Below are 20,054 nucleotides of genomic sequence, written 5' to 3' on the forward strand. Positions count from 1 at the left end.
GGCGCATGGCATAAATATAGTGTTATCCATGAGTACCTCTGAGTTTCAGGAGACGATTGCCTAAAAATTATAAGTCACAGGTATCAGCGGATAAAACATAATCCCAGATTTTGAACTGGAATACACAGCGTGGTGTAATTGCAGGGCAAACCCCCAGGGGGCTGGCATGTGAGAACATGTATACATATCAGCCGTTCCATACTGTTGCATCGAAATAGTGACGCCTGTAGACAGGCAACCCGGTGAACAGATTTTTCCAATGTAGACTACTTTCGTTGTGCTTTCCTGGGCAGCATCGGCAGCAGCTTCATGTATTGATGTTCGACACGCTATAAAAATGCCCATGTTCAGCATGAGTAATGTTAGTTAAAAACTAGGAGTGTTGCTCTGTCCAGTAACATGTGCCTATTTTTATGGCTCTTTACCTAAATAGGTAAAAGGGGAACCCTTCTAGGATCACTTTGTTGTCCATCTGTCTGCCCGAAAATTAAGACCCCTTCTTCTTGGAAAGGGTAGAGGTATTAAGTTGAAATTCTGTCAAATACTAAGATCAACGACCCCTTGGCGGTATAAAAGAAATTACACTTCTAAGTCAGTGCAGTCAAAAGGCAGGGCTATTTATGTCACATATTTTGATACTCGCAAACTCACTCATCAAATCTGTGTGGTACTTCCCATTGACCTAGAATCATAAAATTTGGCAAGAAGCAAAGTTTCAAAATACTACCATAGGAAAAATCCAAAAGTTGTTGAATTGTAATTACATCACACGAAGAAACTTTTTGCCATTTGTCGTCTGGTTCAAAATGGCTCTGAGTACTACGGGACTTAACAGATGAGGTCATCAATCATCTAGAACTTAGAACTACTTAAACCTAACTAACCTAAGGACACCACACACATCCATGCCCGAGGCAGAATTCGAATCTGAGACCGCAGCGGTCGCGCGGTTCCAGACTGAAGTGCCTAGAACCATTCGGCCACTCCGGCCGGCATTTCTCGTCTGTCCGTCTGTTTGTCTGTCTGTCCATATGTTATGCCCCCTCTTTTTCAGGAACGGGCAGAGGTATCAAGTTGAAATTTATGTTAAGCAATAAGGTGTGTGGTCCCTCAGTGGTGTAAAAGATTTATTTTATGTCTTGAAGTTTTCAAGTAGTTGTTTTCTGAAACCGCAGAGATAATTATGAATAAGAAAAGTATCAGTATTAACACGTTGACTGTAGAGCAGATTTCACTGGGCTTTTACTGGACAGTCCGCGCGCCGGAAACAACGTGATGTTTATGAGAAGGCAACAACTGTTATTGAATACAACAAAGAAAAACTGATATCGACCGTTCTGATCAAATGAGTGCATATAACAGTCCATTGAGAAGGGCAGTAAAATGGTATCGAAAGTTAGAATTCGATCTTTATTTAAACACCATTGCTGTGAATGTGATATACGTATTCCAAGATGTGGCTGGATGGAAAATGTCAGTCACAGTATTTCGGAAACAGTGGGAAGATCCGCTCACAGAGCATTTACACGAAGGAAGTCCTGTCATTGTCGCTACAAGAAGAAGCGAGCATCAGATGGAATAAAGAAGGAAAGTCGCATTAAGTGCAACTAGAAAATTAACTAAACATGTGGTCACCTTATCCAATATGTGCAAAGATAAACACATTCTTGTGATGAATGTTTCAATAAACTCATTTAAAACCACAGCATCTGTTTCTAATCTTTATAGCCCTGTTTCTATGCACTGATGTCGTGCAAACGAAAAGTGCATTGTCAATCCCCACAGGACTCACTGCACGCGTAACGAGTTAAAGACGTATGTTCATGCTACAGGTGTACTATGATGAGGAGCGACTTTATGTTTACTTCAGAATAGCCTGCGATTATTATTATAACCTCATTAATAATACTGTAAGATAGAATACGAATTATCATGAACTGTTACTCTGTAGATTGTAGCAGTTACGTCACGTCATCTTAAATTTCTATTCCATCACGTCACACATCACAAGACGTTGGTGCGGTTTTAGTCGATACAGCACATTTTGTCAGGTGAGTTTGCGGATCACCTTACCCTGCATAATATAGACAGATCTGAATAGGAACAGTAAACTTAACTGACACTGCAAAAGTAACCTGGAGAGGTGTGGGAGGTGCCATGTCGCAGCTCATCCCTAAATTGTCACGCAACATGTTTCATAATCTCATATGCGCACCCACTTGCTCATTGTAGTCGACCATTTTACGCTGCATAAAAACCACAGACAGTATTTAGTACTAATAGTGACTGACTAGCAAATTGAACTCTTCTCTTGCCTTCCTTTTATTACTGTGCAGGCCTGTCATTTTCTGCAGCCAAGGACGGCTTCTTATAGCTGACTCGGAGCAACGCAGTTTACTTGAAGGAGCAGGGAAAGTCATGTGAGGTACCCATATTTTCCTGTTCGATTGGGCCATCCTTAGTAATTATCATTAAATAAGAAGTTTCCGTTGCATAGTACTGACATTTCATTAAAATTTTCATGATCTTATGGAGAGCTTCCTTTCTCTGTACGTCATTAGGAATCGGATTAACAGCATCTCAGGCATGTCCTAATAGTCACAACCGGCACCCCGTAGAAGATGCATAGCTGGAGGGCTTTTGCGTAAATGTGATGAACTATAACTGCTACCTCTCTGCATAAAGCTGGATGAGACCTATAATATAGACGATCGAAGCTTAAGAAGCAGCTGTAAAATTTTTAATGTCAAGATTTATTCAGCCTCTCCAATTGGTGTACTGTGAACACTGAGGTGACAAAAGTCATGGAGTACCTCCTAATATCGTGCCGGGCCTCCTTTTGTCCAGCGTAATGCAGCAAGTCGCCCTCCTCTGCAGAAATGTTGAGCCAAGCTTCCTCTATAGCCATCCATAAATGCGTATGTCTTTCCAGTGCAGGATTTTGTGTACCAACTAACCTCTCGTGTTCCATAAATAATTAATGGGATTCATGTTGGGAGATCTGGGTGACCAAATTATTCGCTCCAATAGTCCAGAATGTTCTTCAAACCAACGGCGAACAATTGTGGTCCAGTGACATGGCGCAGTATCACGCATAAAAATTCCATCGTTTGTTGACGACATGATGTCCATAAAATGATCTCCAAGTATACGAGCGTAATCAAATGACCCAGTCTATTCCATATGTTTTTCAAAAACAGACATAATCTCTTATGGGATAACAGAAATCAGTGATTTTATAATGTTACTTAAAATCCGTCTTGATTGCAATTTTTTTTTTATTCATATGACCGGTTTCGGTTCATTCAGGACCATCTTCATTACTTAAAATCCATCTTTATTGCATTTTTTTTTATTCATATGACCGGTTTCGGTTCATTCAGAACCATCTTCAGTTGAATGAACCGAAACCGGTCATATGAATAAAAAAATAATAATTTGCAATCAAGACGGATTTTAAGTAATGAAGATGGTTCTGAATGAACCGAAACCGGTCATATGAATAAAAAAAAAAATTGCAATCAAGACGGATTTTAAGTAACACTATTCCTTCCGTATAGACACAGCCCACACCATTATGGAGTCATCACCACCTTCCACCGTGCCTTGTTGACAACTTGGGTACACGGCTTCACGGGTTCTGCGCCACAATCGAACCCTCCCATTGGCTCTTGCCAACTGAAGTCGGGACTCATCTCACCAGTCATCTAGGGTCCAACCAATATGGTCACGAGACCAGAAGAAGCGCTGCAGGCGATGTCGTGCTGTTAGCAAAGGCACTCGCTGCTCTCACAACCCATTAATGCCAAGTTTTGCAGCACTGTCTTGACGGATACTTTCTTCGCACGTCCTACATTGATTTCTGTGTTTTTTGTTTTTGTGTATTTTTTTCACAAAGTGTTGCTTGTCTGTAGCACTGACAACTCTATGTAAACACCGCTGTTCTTGGTCGTTAAGTGAAGGACGTCGGCTACTGCGTTGTCCGTCGTTAGAGTTAATGCCTGAAATTTGTCGTTCTCGGCACACTCTTGGCACTGTGGATCACGTAATAGTGAATCCCTTTACGACTGCTGAATTGGAATTCCCCATGCGTCTAGCTCCAACTGTCATTCGCGTTCAAAGTCTGTTAATTCTCGTCGTGCGGGCATAATCAGGTCGGAAACCTTTTCATGTGAATCACTTGAATACAAATGATAGTTCTGCCAGTGCACTGCCATTTGATACCTTGTGTAGACGATACTGCTGCCATCTCTATATGTGCATATCTCTGAGCCATGACTTTTGTCATCTCAGTGTATATTTTTGGTGTTGTATTTCTGCAATATCTAACTCGGTAATATTTTGTCTAGGGCATGACCATAATAATATTCAAGAATGAAGATGCTATGTTAGAAATCTAGAATGTGGAGGCATAAGAAGCTTGGTACAGAGGAGAATAATAAAATTTTATGAGTTCCGGTGAAGGATAAATTTCTTCAAGAACAATACAGGAAGGTGAAACTGATGCCAAGAACCAAATTCAGCTTTAAGGGAAAAGTCACGACTGTAGGGTTACTGCTAGTTTGTTTAATTGAATATAGTTTCGGCCTGGTAGACTGGATCCAACTAGACGTGTGGATAGTAACACACCCAAGTTACCGACCGTGTACGGTGTATTTCGCGCCAGAGCTGACACAGGGAGATTACGTGTGCCATATGCGGAAGGAGGACGAGATTTGAGGCAATAGAGGCGCCGTACTAGAATGCTGTAGTTGGATGTGACAGATAGTGGCCCAATAAGTCAATGATCCACTAAAATGCCAAATAACACAGTGCGATATGGCAACTGGAAATAGAGTAATTATTGCCCAGGCTAAAAAGGTCTCAAGAAAATACTCATAGAATGGAGAAAGTACAGATATTGAATCACTTTTGCAACGTAACGTCAGAATGAAAACCCAGAAAAAGCTAAAACAAATCTGCTCGGTGCCCAGTCTACCTGCGTAAATATTGGCAGAGATCAGATGCATTTGTGTAAAGAGGAAGAACGAAAGCAGAGTAAGAAACCAACAATAGACCCCAAAATCAGGACTTGAGGACGAAGAATTATGGAAAAGTTATAATCAAAACCTCAATACGATACATTTCGGCTATGTGGACTACACTCGCAGATCGTGGACCACATAATATCAGGTTTCCATGTACTGGCAAAGAATGAACACCCCAAGACCCACAGCAAGCTGTGTTCACATCTTCACCGGCACTTATGAAGAGCTCTGGGAGTACTAGAAGTCTCCAGTGAATGGCACGACCACACACCTAAACGGTCACGACAGCTAGATGTAACATTATCATGCACGACCGACAAATACTTACCGTGCACGTCGTTTACCACCTCATTTTCTCCATTAATGTTTTTGTTGTTAAAACATTATTAATTTATGACATTCGCGCACATACCACCATCAGAATACCGGAGAAAAAACATAAAACAGAACGTGCTGTCACATGGTTTCAGCTCTAACGTTGGTGCACAATGAGTATTAGGACTGAAGTAATGTAACACGATACTTTGTAGTATCTGATATTCTGACGGTGGGCTGTGCATGAAACATCTAAATAAATAAAGTTTTTAACAATTAATGGACTGTTGTTGATAGCGGCCAAAAAGCAGTGACGTAAGGTGAACTCAGTATTCGCATATCGGTCACATAAATCCTAAGGTATTTTATGTTGCAACTTTAACTAAATACGTACTGACGAAAGGCTGAAGCTAACAAACCTGACATTGCTGTATGTCAGCTAGATAAAAGATTGTGGCTCTTAATCGACGTATATCACATGTTATTGGGACGTTAATAATAAGGCGGCTCAGAGGTAATTGGAATACAAGGACCGGAGCATGGAAGTCAGTAGAATGTGGAAGTTAAAACTAACGTTATCCATCCCATTAAATCATTGAAGCCCTCAGATCAGTACCACGTAAGTTGAAGAGGTGCTCTTCTAGAAACTCAAACTTTAGTAAACACTATAAAATACAAGACGCACGACCGAGTGAACCAACCTCTATTTGAATTTAACCACACTAAATTCGGCATGTGACACTGTTCAACGCGAATTATGAAGCCCGGATCTCGATCAGAGTTAAACGAGGGATTGACCGCGGTTCAGTTTGACAGTCGCTCATGCCCGAATTTCCTGCGATGACCAGGGTTTTTATAAGCGTATGCTGTTAAAATGGCGGGGTGTTTCGATGTACTGAGACAATACCTTAAGTCACTGATTTTTGGCCGTTAATAACAGCAGTCCATTTGTTGTTGAAATTTTATTTATTTAGGCGTTTCATTCATAGCCCACCAACAAAATATCAGATAGTACAGAGTATTGTACATCGTGCCTTATATGTAAGACGAACCCAGAAAGTTTCTTAATTAATTAATGAAACTTACCAGGAGTATAATTAAATTGTGCCTCCACATGTGACACATCACCAATTTTTTCAAGAAGAGCGCCACACCACAATCGACTTTTTGTGATTTTTTTATTTTTGTGATACATGAAGTTCAAAAACCAAATAGACATCTCCCAAGGTAGTTCGATACAGCTCTTGAAAATTCTCGAGAAAATTGGCTTCTACGTTTTCCGAGCATGCTTAATACGTTAAAATGAAGCAATTTTTGTCGAGAACGTGTGTGGCTCTGTATCAGCGTGCTTTCACGCTGCGTGGCTTCGGTTCCACGCAGATTAAAATTTTTCAAAACAGATGGATGTTATTGAGCATTTGCGTGAGGTGTAAAATACAGAAAGGTAGAAAAAATTTAATTTGTTGTTTTCTAACTATACAATCTTGATTAACAATTTTTTATAAAAGATTGGTAATTAATAATGTTTGTTTGCAATAAAAACTGAATTTTTGTATACAGTATATAGTTAGAAATAAGAAGACGTGCATTTTTCATAAAAATGACACGCAGATGTGTCAATTAGCATATATTTGACGAATTTTATACTTAAATGACTCAGGTATTCGAACTAAACGGAAGAAACGAAAAAATGGTCGAAACGAGACCCTGTACATTTCTTCTTTTATACTGCAGCCGTCAATTCTTTTATTTGCAAGAACTCATGCTTTCGCACTGATCAAGTAGAGACCTATATATCCATGTAGTACTTCGAAAAATTTTGTGTTCCTTTGTTTTACATTTCGCCAACCATAAATGAACGGACCAGTAGCAAGGTATAAACACAGTTCTGCTTGTTGACGAAAGTGAGAGCATGTGACAATGACTTACTTACCGGCGATTGAGTGCAAAACATATGTGTAGAGGATTTCGTGCGCAAATTCATATCTCTATTAACATCTTTGCATCTCCAGGGCGCTTTCCATTGCAAAGCAACGAAGTTAACAGCTGTCAAATGCATGGTTGGCTGACGACGGTTTGCCGATCGGCGATTAATGTTTGTGCACTGCAGAGCTATTTTAGACGTGGTTTACTTTTAACAGTGAACACAAAACCTTGGTTATCTTGCATTTTGAAAAAAGGTCGGTGCACTCGGCCAGTAGTACTCTTCCGATTCACCCGCAACTTGCGTAAAGTATTGTAGAAGTCATCACTCAGAGAGAAACTGCAAGCACAATCGGCATTTCACAAGAACGTGTGGGTCAAATTATTGCTTTGCTTGGCTATCGGAAGATCTGTGCGCAATGGGTATCCCAGATGCTGACTCCTGAAATGAAAGCGCACAGACTTAAAATTTGCCAACAACTCCTCTCACGTTAATAGAATGAAGGTGACGCCTTTCGCCATTCTGTTTTTTTATTCTCTGGTGAATCTCCTTTCGTGTGATACCTTCTGCTGTCAAGTATTCAATGACTGCACGTTGCTTAAATCGCATTGACCGACAGTCTGCGCAGTACACTGTAACAAAACAACCGTTCAACGCTAAGGCATCCCGCCAACTCCGGATGTAGAGAAGAGGCTACGGAACAAGCCAGTACCTGAAACATATCAACGCTGCCAACTGGTGAAGAGTTACGAAGGTGGAGGCATTACTTTTCAGTCAACCCTCGTATTATCAGTCAGAAACGATACCCTCCAGATAATTGTTTCCACGATCCGAGTTACTTATTGGTCCCACAGCGCATTAAGTAGAAGAAAAACGTGTAGGGTTGTTCTCCAGCAAGTCTCTCCACTGGCTAAATTTGGTCCTAGCTTGGGAGAGCAATCGAGAGACCACTATGCAGCACTCCAGTATCACCTGGAGCTTCTAATATAGTGGGTACCGCTCAAGGTTCTCAATTTTCTGTCAGCAAATTTGGATCGTGAAGACGGCGCATAAAATTTACATGTGCCATGAGCGAAGAAACGTTCACACTAGAGTTCAGCAGGTTACCTTCAATTTGGAAAGTGGATACATTCAGCGACTGTATGTGACTTATAAATTATAGAGTGCAGCAATCAGTCGTTCTTTTTAGATTTTATTATGCACATCCAGATTTCGGCTAGTAGTTAGCCATTGTCAATGCGCTATTTTTTATTCTCAATGCATGTGAATCCCTGTCGTTCGGGCGTCAGTCACAGTTCTTTGAATACTATGTACTATATAACACTTTAGAGTTACTAACGGAGGCTGACAGATAACTGGATACAAGTGTTTCGCGCATAGCTTACATCTGCATTTCCAGAATTTTGTACAATAGAACAACGTGTTGCCAATCTGTGGAGAACATCAAGCTGACAAGTCCCTGAAGCGGAAAATATGTGATTAGACGAGAACTGGAGAGAAAATTGCAGCAAGAGCCAGGCACATTAGCACTGGCGCAGAAATAAAGACTGAAAAACAGCTCAAATTGGACAAAGCTTGATGCCTAGATGAAATACGATAGTTGATAAGAGAGCCGCAGTTGAAAATCTCAGCCTGAAATGACTAGAGCATTTAATGAATTCAGAGGAACAGGTATCACAAAGGGACAATTACTATTTGCACTAAATACGTTCCAAAAGATAGCTCAGTTGTTAAAGATCATGACGGAATGAGCAAAAACTCCGCTGCTCTTTAGCTGTCTCATACTATGATGCAGTTATCATTCTGAGTAAATGGGAATGATTAGGAAAGAGAAGTCGGCGAGTGAAAATACCAGTTGTATTCTCATCTTAGAAGCAGGGACTGAGGAGCAAGACCAAACACTAAAGAAGAGACAATGAAAGCCTGTATGTTAGTTGTATGAAGTCAGACATGTTCAGACGACATTATGGCAACATTATTAAGTCCTGGGTACACTCCTGTAGAGAAATACCAAACGTAATACCCACACAATGTGTGGATAAAATATAGCAGAAGCTGTATATGAAGATATGCGCGGAAGAACGGGCTAACCCTCAGGTGTAAAAGCTTAGAGATAAGTCTTGCTATCTGTTCCTCGTCACGGGAATTATCAAAATTGACATTGATCCCACCCGTACCAAGCAACAGATGGCAACATTTATCTATAAATTTTTACATTTGAGGGTTAGCCAGTTTTTTCGCACATGACTTCAATTACATTCTCTGCCAGCATCTCCAGATATAATTATGCGCAGAAATAAACGATCTATTTTGTAAATCAGGGAGAAACTTAGATCGCGGATTAGGAAACCAAGGACGATTACAAAATGCTATCTTCTCAACGAAATAAAAAGTATCGGAATTTTGGAACAGACTGTTGACGACATGAGGACATACAACGACGGTGCTGCATCTGGATGAAATGAAGAGAGATTATGATGTGGTCATTTTATCGCTCTTGTCTTCGGGAGACTCAATTCAACGAAATCGTATCAGTTTTAAGTAGAGTGCCTAATGAAAAATCTCTTATACTCATAATGATGAAGCCTTTCTGTTGGAAGGGTTTACTGTGCTGAAGTCAGTAAGCGCTGATTGATGATGTTCTTTAGATCAAAGAAGCACACTTCCTTTCCTAATTCAAGGTGCCACACAGTTGATCCTGAAAGACGCGTAAAATATCAGCGTCCCACGGTATAACGTTACGTAGCTGTCTGACAGATAACAGCACAAGGCTTCTCATTACATATTAGGAAATGCTGTGATGAAACAGTGTCATTGCAGAACAACGGAAGGACTGAAACTTGCTGACAAATTAAAACCATCTGCCGGACAGGCAGTCGACCCTGGGATCTTCGCTTTCCTTGGGATGCACTTTCACAGTTTTTATCTGCCATCTGCCAGGAAGTTTCAAATCAGCGCACACTCCGTTGCAGAGAGAAAAAAATTATGTGACCAGAAGGATTGCTGGAAGATTTCAGAGATTGCAATTAGTCATATTTCCAGAAATGTATAATCATATCTAGAGAATGCGGTGAATTTGTTCATAATCTTGATTTCAGTCTTATGGAAAACATGAAGGCATCATGGAACACTAAAATTAAGTAGCGTATAAGTTCTCATAACATTTAAGAGGAAGAATTTGTAATCAAGGCTGCATGATCTGTCTTCCACGGTCCATGTTATGTATGAATCTAACTCCAACTCAGCATACTTAAGCCAATATCGGATTAACAGTGTTTCATTGCTCACATGAAAGATATCAGTCTATATATCGCAAATGAGGATCAACAAGAAAGCTTTCTAAGCCTCACTGAAAGGTTTCTGAGGAGATCAGTATCGAAACAGGCCTCGTTTATACTTCAGTCTCAGTTGCATATTTTTGATGACATGACATTTTACGATCACTCTGAATCATTTTTAGATCTACGTATTTGCATCAGCAACCCGTCTTGTCTGTGTCACAACCTCATATCACAGTACGACTTAGATCTGAAGATGATCCCAGAGATAGAAACATCTCATGTAATTAAAAATAACAACTAAGACTGAACAATAAATGAGAATTGTTTTAAATACCAGTACGGTTGCTGAATATGTTGGCTATAAATCAATATTGAGCTACACAGAATTCTTAGAGCTGTAAAAGGGGTCTGCAGCAGGTATCATACAAGCTTCAATTTGGTAAATGTGTTGAGGAAATGAAGAAATAAGAAACTTACAGGTATTACACAGTTGGTCACGTGAAATAAATTAAACACAGCTGAAGAAAAATATGGACAAGCAACGTACTTAACGTGTTCGGAAGATGCTCAAATCGAACTTATCCTTAAAGAATATGAACAAAGTCATTAATAATAATGCTGCCCCTAAATTAGGTGCTCCAGGGGACCACTATGAATCGCGGTGACTAGAGTGCAGTTATTGTCTTTGATTAAAAGTGGCGTTCCAGCTCGTACCACTGTGTATTTCGTTCAGTTACTTTCTGTATTACACTCTACAGTCAGTAAAAACGAGATGAGCAAATGTCATAACTTTGAAAAACTAACAGTTACTACAGGAATCTGTCGAAGCTACTGACATACAAATGCACATGTTCAATAAGCTATTTGCTATACCTACATAAGTTCGTGTTGAACTACTTTCTCTTGCTATACTAAGTATGAAAATAAGATGAGATCATTTGATACTTCACTACTTTTCTAAATCTATACTGTATGTCAATACTAACACACGACGTGTGATAATAGGTTGTTATCAACCAACTTACCTGGAATATATTTTTTCGCATTTATGAAGTTATTCGGTTTCAGATTCCAGAAAATGTATAACTCAGAAGCAAGTATAAGAAAGACAGAATAAAGGAGTTTATTCCACTTCCGGTGCCGCAGCCGTTCTTTGTCTAAGCAGGAAATATTGGCTGCAATTCTCCTGCAGAAGTGCGCTCTTTTTAGGTTTCAGCAGCGCACTTAACAACGTTTGGCGATTGACCACCATTCGGCAGCCGTGAAAGCGAGAAACATTCCCAATGTACTTGTTCTGGTTTTCTTTACTTCAGGTGGTTTGTAAATACAGATTCACAAGAAATTAACATCAAATTCGATAGCGCTGATGCATTAGATTCATGAAGCAGCGTCGTTTTTCTCCTACTCACACACAGTAATTTGGCAGCAGGCCAGTATAAACGCATACTGGCATATTATGTCCTACTAATTGGAACAGTTAAGTACCTATACTCTGCCAATAAAGTTTCCGTTGCTAAGAGCTTCCGGTGGTAGTTTACACATCCGTGAACACACACACACACAAACTTTCACACATACACACACACACACTACTTAAACGCACATTACTTCTGGAGGATATATCTGCTCCTTTATCGCTGTTTCTGTATAAACGGAAGGCCGTTTTCATGCTTATGGCTGTTGGTAACATGCAACCGGTAGCCTTGTCTCGTACAGATAGCAAGAAATCGATTGATGTAACAGGTACGACTTGTGCTCGTGCGTCGTCTCGGTGATGAATGTACGATCCAGGAATAGCACCTATTACGGGAGGAAAACAATTCGCTTACAATCTGTTGCGGCACGGGAGTATTCGCGTGACAACCATTCGTGTTTTGCTCCTTGATGTTAGATATTTCAAAAACATCCTCGTTCATCAAGTCATTTCAGCTGTTGACTGAGGCTGTACTAAACTACTGGCTACTAACGGCAAGAAGTCATGCACAAAGCGCTGTCCAAAGGCGTGCGAAAGCGACGTAAGCTCTTTTGCCTTACGCGCATAGCGTATTATCTGATTCGGCACTAATTACTCATTTCGGGGTCATCTACGAGTCCTCATATGGAAAGTGATTCAATTACCACGGATAATCTTAAAATCTCAGTGGTATTAATTGGAAATCAGGTGGAATTTCCTATAATTCACTACTATCAGACTTCGTTAGTGTGGAGGAAAAGGCCATTAAGCGATTATATTGTATTGCTCGACGTTGCATCAAGAACATTTGTTGTTCCGTTCCTTCGAAATTAATGCTGGAAATCACAAAATAACAGTGGAAATGTATCTATTTCGTGTTTTGGCAATATGTGAACAAATATACCTCTTTAGATGCAAATAAGAACGTCAATTTCCATTTAGTTAACTCAAGAACCTGTGACCAAGAAACTTCTTTCGTGGAAGACGACTGGGGCATTGTAGAAGAACAGGGCAGTCAAACAGAAATGTTGGAGAGTTCAGAGAGTTCTTGACTGCGTGTTTAAATGCAAGTATGTTCTCGATAGTACACGAAGATACCGAGACCTTTAGTGGGCACCTTGTCAATTAAATATTGATTTCCCATGGACCCCACACGGAGCCGAGAGTTCACGAAGTGTGGCGCACAGACCGAATAGTGTGACAGCGTATATCTCGGTTCTTATTATGATAGATTCTTCCCCTGACACGTAAAAACGTTCTGCTGACACTAATGACTCACATTCTCTTACACTTCACTCGAATTTTTATCAATGTAATTAGTTTTGCTTCTAAAGCGGATGTGCTGAAGATTGTTGCCGTTTGCGACTGACGTGTAGCAACAATTATGGAACTACTTTCTTCTCTGTTGGGAAATGTTTTACTGTTTTTGTCCTATTATTTTCACGTCAGTGCGGTTTTCTCTTCAGCTGCATGTGTGGTGGCGTATTTGGTACTTTAATTAACGTAGGTATTACATTCCATACAAGTTTCCGACGTTCCACATTCACTGATTTGCCTGGAAGTGTAACGAACAAAACTTCACGTTGTGGGGTAGATAAACGACATCTTTCTGCAGAAGGTCGAGTCTTCTGGTGTTTACTAGCATTTTTAATTGTTGAAGTAAATCGACATTTTTCAGTAAATATCTATCCGTTACAAGAGACTCGTAAATAAACTGTGCTGTAATGTACCGTTTAATGCCTCCCAGGATCCTTAGAGAACTAAAGAAAGGGAAATGTGTTGTCGGTTTTTAGCTACTGTCAGTTTTATGGCACTACACATGCTCTCTGTTGTAAAAACTACGCTAAAAAATCAATATAATAGATACTATTGGCAGTCATTCCATTTCGTATTCAGAAGTGTAGATTTCTGGCCGCTTGACTAGCTGCTATCGCAGTGGGTAACAAAAGCGAGACTTAGTACCGTGTCTGCAATGTATGAAATGGTTGATACGTTGTGTGTACAGGGGCACCATGGATGAGCGTCCCGTGTACACAATGAGGTCATATAGTGGGTGGAGCAATACCCATCCAACGAGACACCGCTACGTAACAGACGAGATTCGCAGTCCCCAGAGATCAGCTATTACCGACTCAAGGTTCGGTGCAGAAGTTTCCAACTCCATTTATTTCCTACCAATATCTCTGTGGTGGGTTCAGGGTAATGTTTCTACAGTTAAAAAAGACCAAGGCGCACTCATTGCCAGGTATTTGTTATAAGAAATCGTTGATCACCCATATTTGTACTCACAAAGATGTTACATCATCTGTGAAGACTTAGAAGGCACGCGTGCATAATTGTAAGAGCTATCAGACATTCAGTCAAACATTTTTCACTTGTGCTCTGCTGACTGCACTAATATACGGAAAAATCGAAAGAAGCATTGGAGTAGTAACTGGTAGGGGTCAATTTGGATTCAGTAAAACAACTAGTGTCAGAAATGTGCTTAGTAATGGAAGGTAGAATAAAAAATACGAATAAAAGCAAGAGCCCTTAATGGGATCTGCTGATCTCCAAGAATCTTCCGTCACTGCAACGTGTAATGAAATATTTGAAATTCTCATACGAATGGATGTGCAATACATAAACGTGCGAATATTCCATATTGTCTTTAAAAATTGGGATTAATGGATGTGGTAAGTCAAGAATGGTATGTATGTTGAAATGCGTATCGCACAGGACTGTGAATTTTATTTAACTTATTTATAAAGTAAAAAATAATGAATGATGATAGTAAAGAGGTGAAGAGGGGTGCAGTGTGAGTTGGAATTACGTCACCGATGGTCCATAATAGACGAAAGTTGAGAAGCAGAGTTAATAGTATAAAATCATTTCAAACGAAGCCATCAAACGCAAGGCTCGAGCAGATCATTTCCAAGAACGAGGAAAAAAAAAAAAAAAAAGAAAAATGAAGAGGTTGTGCGAGAAGAAGAGAAGAAAAGCCAAGAAGACTTCCTTGAGGTTCATAGTTGGTCAAATTCAGAAAAAAATTAGATAGCATAAGAAAATATCAGAGGAAGAAGAAATGTGACAGAGGAGCGGACGCCAATGGTAAGGGTCGCACACGTCGTAGGACGTCTCGTCTAAAGAAAGGGAGGTACAAAACAGATGGATGCAACAGAAAAATCACAGTATGTAGACAGCAACGACTTGCTAAATATCAGAACTGAAGAAGACAGACTAAAGACTAGAAACAATTACATCACCTCGGGAGTGACGTTGCATTAGATGGCCAAAGAAATGAAAATGGAACATCACAAGCGAATCGGCGAAGGCAAATAAAATCTTTCTTCAGTAAAATATTTTATGCATCGTAATGAAGTGGAATTTGCAAAACTGCACCTGTTGACACATCATTATAAAGATATCACATGTGCACTATAGGAAAACTGGATCTGAAGAAGTGGGAAGCACCTGAATGTGGTTTCAAGATGGAATGTGGACATATATGATTAAACAAGGTACAAAGTTAATGTAAAACACTAACCATAAAGGGATTAATTGGATACCTGTTAAAGCATCAACAAATGGTTAAGTTCTTAGTGGCCAGAATGGTAAAAAGTATAAAATATTGAGGAGGTATGCAAGCATTGGTACATTTTAAAAATATGATCGATGATACTGAGTGTTATAAAACATTTGGAGACGAAATGGTTAGCAGCGGAACAAATGATGGCATTAAATAAGTATAACGGTCGATGTTTACTAATTTTAAGTCCCTGTTTGTGAAGAGTGGAATCTAGTTTTAAGGTCGATTAGCTATACACAGGGAAAATTATTACAACGAATTAACTCAGACACCGCCTCATCCCCATTGGATAAAGATTTTACTGTACTTCATATATAACCTCCTTTAAAAGAGCTCAAACTGAGAAGAATATTTCAACATGTCGATGGATGTGATGCTTGGGCAAATAACATGCGGAAGACTTGCACCAGGCGAGCGAACATGTATTATGGTCTATGGCAATGAGAATTTAGGTACCTGTAACTACAGTAAGGAATCTTCACCACGAATTTTTATCGTACGGCTTCTCTTGAAAAAAGAAAGGGGCTAATGACCGTGTGTGTAATTGTGAATTGTTTTTCCTTTTTTTCCATTATGCATTTAGAAGGGACTCAAGAGTATTCACCCATTTTAGTCAGGCCTGAGCCAAATACCAAGCAAACAGGTAATGGGTTGGAGAGTGTCCGAACAGTGAATATTTTTGAGGGGAGATCCAATTTAGGCAGTTGTCTTATAACCAAACATACATACATGCATACATGACAAAGTGAAGAGCATCTGTGTCAATGTGTTACGTAGTATCATTTTATACCGTTTAAGGTGTTTTCGAGGTTCCTGACTGAGATAAAAAAATTTTAATCCCGCTGTTGCTTACAATTTCTTTCACTTATCCAGAGTAAACGATAACTTCATTTGTTAATATTCACTACCGGTCTGTTAAGTGAAAATCCGTACATCATGGATCACGACACGAGAACACACAAGAGAGCTTACGCCGCTGCAGTAGCGCAGGCTACAGTAGAGTCATCTGACGGATACATACCGAACGTGTGGCGGCACGTGCCGCCAGATAGCAGCACCTGCAGGATGAGGCCGGCAGAGCGACTGTGCAGCATGCAGCGCCCCTGCGGACACACGGCACAACAGTCGTGCAGCAGCCAAGCGAAGGCAGAGTAGAGAACGATAGAAGAAAAGCTTTAGAAGAACTGCTACGCTAGAGTAACGAGAACAGTGCATCATGAAAGTACAGGTTTCAAGTAAAAATTACAGTACAAGCGTCATGTAGCTGCAGAGGGCGAGAAGAAGCAGATAGTTTTCCCTGCAATGAGATAGTTACGTAACATTTCATTTTATTAAAAAAAATTATGACCTATTTAAACATTATCAGATGTCATGATGAAACATAAATATTGTGATGAATATTGTTGTAGTCAGGAAACAGTGTTTCAAAAACAAAACTTACAAGTTGGATACATACAACATAAAACAGAAAGCATGAAACAAATATAAATACAAATACAAATATAAAAACAGAATTGTGTGAGACTTTCCTTAATTGCGAGAGAGTGTACTTGATAAACATTTATCTGCTATCTTCAAACAGTTACACATCACAGAAGTCAAATTTTACTTGACTGTCCTGTGACAGTGGTTGCATTTCTTGCGGGTCAGACACTGGCACCACCAAGCCCCAGCTGCTACGTAAGCGTTTCAAATTATATACCTCACCAGACAGAACTGACTTAAAAGTAATAGGACCATTCTGCATGGTCTTTTAAAGAATACAAAGAGTAAAGGCCACATGGAAACATAGTGCAACAGAATGTAGACGTCTGCTTTCACACATTGCTTGGGAAACTATTTCCATTATTCTTTTTATTTTTTGGCGCTTATATTCTTTTTTACCAAACAAATGGACATAGATGAAGCATCAGTGGTCTGTTGAAAAAATAGCGACCACAATCTAGTTTACGTAACTATACCAGACTTCCCTTGAAGCGAGATCGGGGAATCTCAGTGAAAATACGACTTTAGGATCAGGATTTGAATCCTACTACAGCTGTTTCTTATTTTTGGATTTGTTTTTGTCGGTGGCTGAACAGTCCCAGAGGAATTCGGAATAAGTGGTTTCACTTCAAACATTACTTGATAAGAACTCATCCAGTTGCCACCTGAAAACCACGCTGGTACACTGGCATAAGATAAGCCCCTCTATGACGAGCTACTTTTCTGCGTAACCAGCAGTCAGCAGTCTTTCAAAGAACCTACTGAAATACTGTTCACTGTTCTCTATGAAGTAGAGAAAAACTGGTAAAATCAGCAATAGCTTTCGAAAACTAGCACACTATACCGAGGCGCTGCACACTGCTTGCGTTATCCGCACTGTTACGTAACGGACAAACACTGTGAAAGTAGGGCGTGAAAGTACATAGAGGACAGTTCCCACATCGAGAGAGCCCTTTACTTCCATTAATGCCCCTCCAATATGCAAATCAAACAACAATGGCGGCAATGAGCAGTCCTGATTTTTTGAGTTAGCCTGTTGTATAACTACGTCAGTGCTACTCTAACCTACTACGCGTAAATAGATTATCCTTACATCACTGTACTTGCTACCACACCACCCAATAAAATAAACACCACCAAATAAACAAATTAAATAAAAAGAGAATAAAGAAATTTATTTCTTAGAACATATCAATAGCGTTCTCCAAAACCTATGAATGAAACATTTGTTTCATTGTTTTACGAAAGTCTCTCCTCTGGTATTAACTTGCTTCTCGAGGACCTTAGCGTCTGCTAAAACCAAAATCGTCCTCATGTGATCTACTTTCAATTTTCCATTAATCTATAAAGTACCCTTGTGAGTAGAGCGCTATTTTTGACCCATGTGAAAGTAGAGTTATTGTGGGACCAATTTCCACGTGTTTTAGCTCATACTTTCTTCAGAATCTTGTGTTCGAAACCCGTTGGATTTTTGGCAGTTACACATTATTGAACGTGCACAGTTGTTGTTCCACCCAGTGGCCTGACACAGGTATTTCACCAGTACCGCACACATGGGCGTTTGTTCCTTCAGAGTTCGTACAAAGGACTTTGAAATTTAGAATCATTACATCTCTCCAATTGTCTTCTTGCATCGTGTCCACCTTGTTAATTAGACAGGAGTTGGAATACAAAGTATGGTTTCCATCTTCAGTCCTAATTTTCGACTTGCATTATCTAGTTATCTTTTACCATCCGTAATCGTTGTTTTCCTTGATTATTAGTCTGTGCGCAGCATCTGTTTCAATTGTCTCTTCGTCCTGTGTTCTTTAGCTTTTCTACAATACCTGACAATTTCGTTTCTGTGTTTCCTATACACTGCTGTTGACTTCGAACATCATTGTCTTTTATTAATTTCACTATCTCATTTTACATCATGGTTGGTTCTTTTATGCCTTTCCAAAACCCAGTACCTCTTTTGCTGCTTACTTCACCTCTTTTAGTGCAATTCTATCGGTTTTCCGCGCCAGTGATTCCATGAAGAGTCATTATTTCTTTAGCTTCATGGTCTTCCAATATAGCGTTAGTACCTATTCCCTTCAGCTTATCTAGTTTCTACGATTTCACAAGCTACCGACAATAACAACGTCAGCACTGAGATAATTTTCCAATCTTTAACTTGATTCTCGGACTATTGTTTTATCAGACTATTGTTAAATTGGTTTCTTCTTTGATTTCCTGGCTTCTTACATCAATACTGCTTTGTGATGTATTTTTCGTAAAGTTCTTTCGCGAACACTAAGTGCCATCTAGCACATAATTGCCGAGATGGAATATTTTGTATTTGTATGAAATTTTCACTTGATGCTGAGGCAGGTCCTATCAGTCTCTCTTATAGCTGTGTGGAAGTGAAATTCGGTCGTGAAAAAGCCGGAGAGAAAGAAGGATCTGATCTGAAGTGTGGTACTTTACAAATGTCTTAAAAATTGGACACACACCTGCAGTTATGATACACTGAGCAGTTACAAACAATAGGAGAAGAGGCAGGGACTCCACTGCACCCTCGGTAGAACACGCGTGAGAGACGCGCTTTGAAGTGTGCAGGGAAACCTGGGAGAAGAGAAAATTCCACTGATTCACTGTGAAAGACTGCGTCTTTTAAAACGGCAATGAAAAATTTGATGACGTTTTCCATTTTTTACATCAGCGTAATCTGTCCGAAGTAGACGTCCTGCAGTGCACCATCTACGGCTGGTTTTTCTTCTTCACTGGCCTTACGACTTCTTACAAATCCGTTTACGGATACAGGCGCTAATAAGAGATTGTGAAGTATCATGAATGCGGTAGAAGTCCGAACAACTCGCACTTAAGATCCCTCAATTGTTCCATTACCAAAGCCTTTCTGTGGACCATTCCTTTGTTGTAACGAAACATTAGATGCTTCTTTTACAATCCAAACAACTTCTCTGACAGTTCTAGATCCATTTTGTTCTGATGAATTGTGCAGCATTCGCCAATTACA

The 20,054-nt window shown here is 39.8% G+C and overlaps 1 protein-coding gene across 1 annotated transcript in view; it reads right to left on the bottom strand.

Moving 5' to 3' along the window:
- LOC124594151 overlaps positions 1–20,054 on the bottom strand; it is a 1,388,778-nt gene that overhangs the window by 559,276 nt on the left and 809,448 nt on the right. Inside the window, exon 4 of the mRNA XM_047132507.1 lies at positions 16,590–16,671. Within this exon, the coding sequence (XP_046988463.1) occupies positions 16,590–16,671 (82 nt within the window). The remainder of the gene's footprint in view (positions 1–16,589; positions 16,672–20,054) is intronic.

The sequence above is a fragment of the Schistocerca americana genome, chromosome 2 (assembly GCF_021461395.2).
Source record: "Schistocerca americana isolate TAMUIC-IGC-003095 chromosome 2, iqSchAmer2.1, whole genome shotgun sequence".
Taxonomy (NCBI): domain Eukaryota; kingdom Metazoa; phylum Arthropoda; class Insecta; order Orthoptera; family Acrididae; genus Schistocerca; species Schistocerca americana.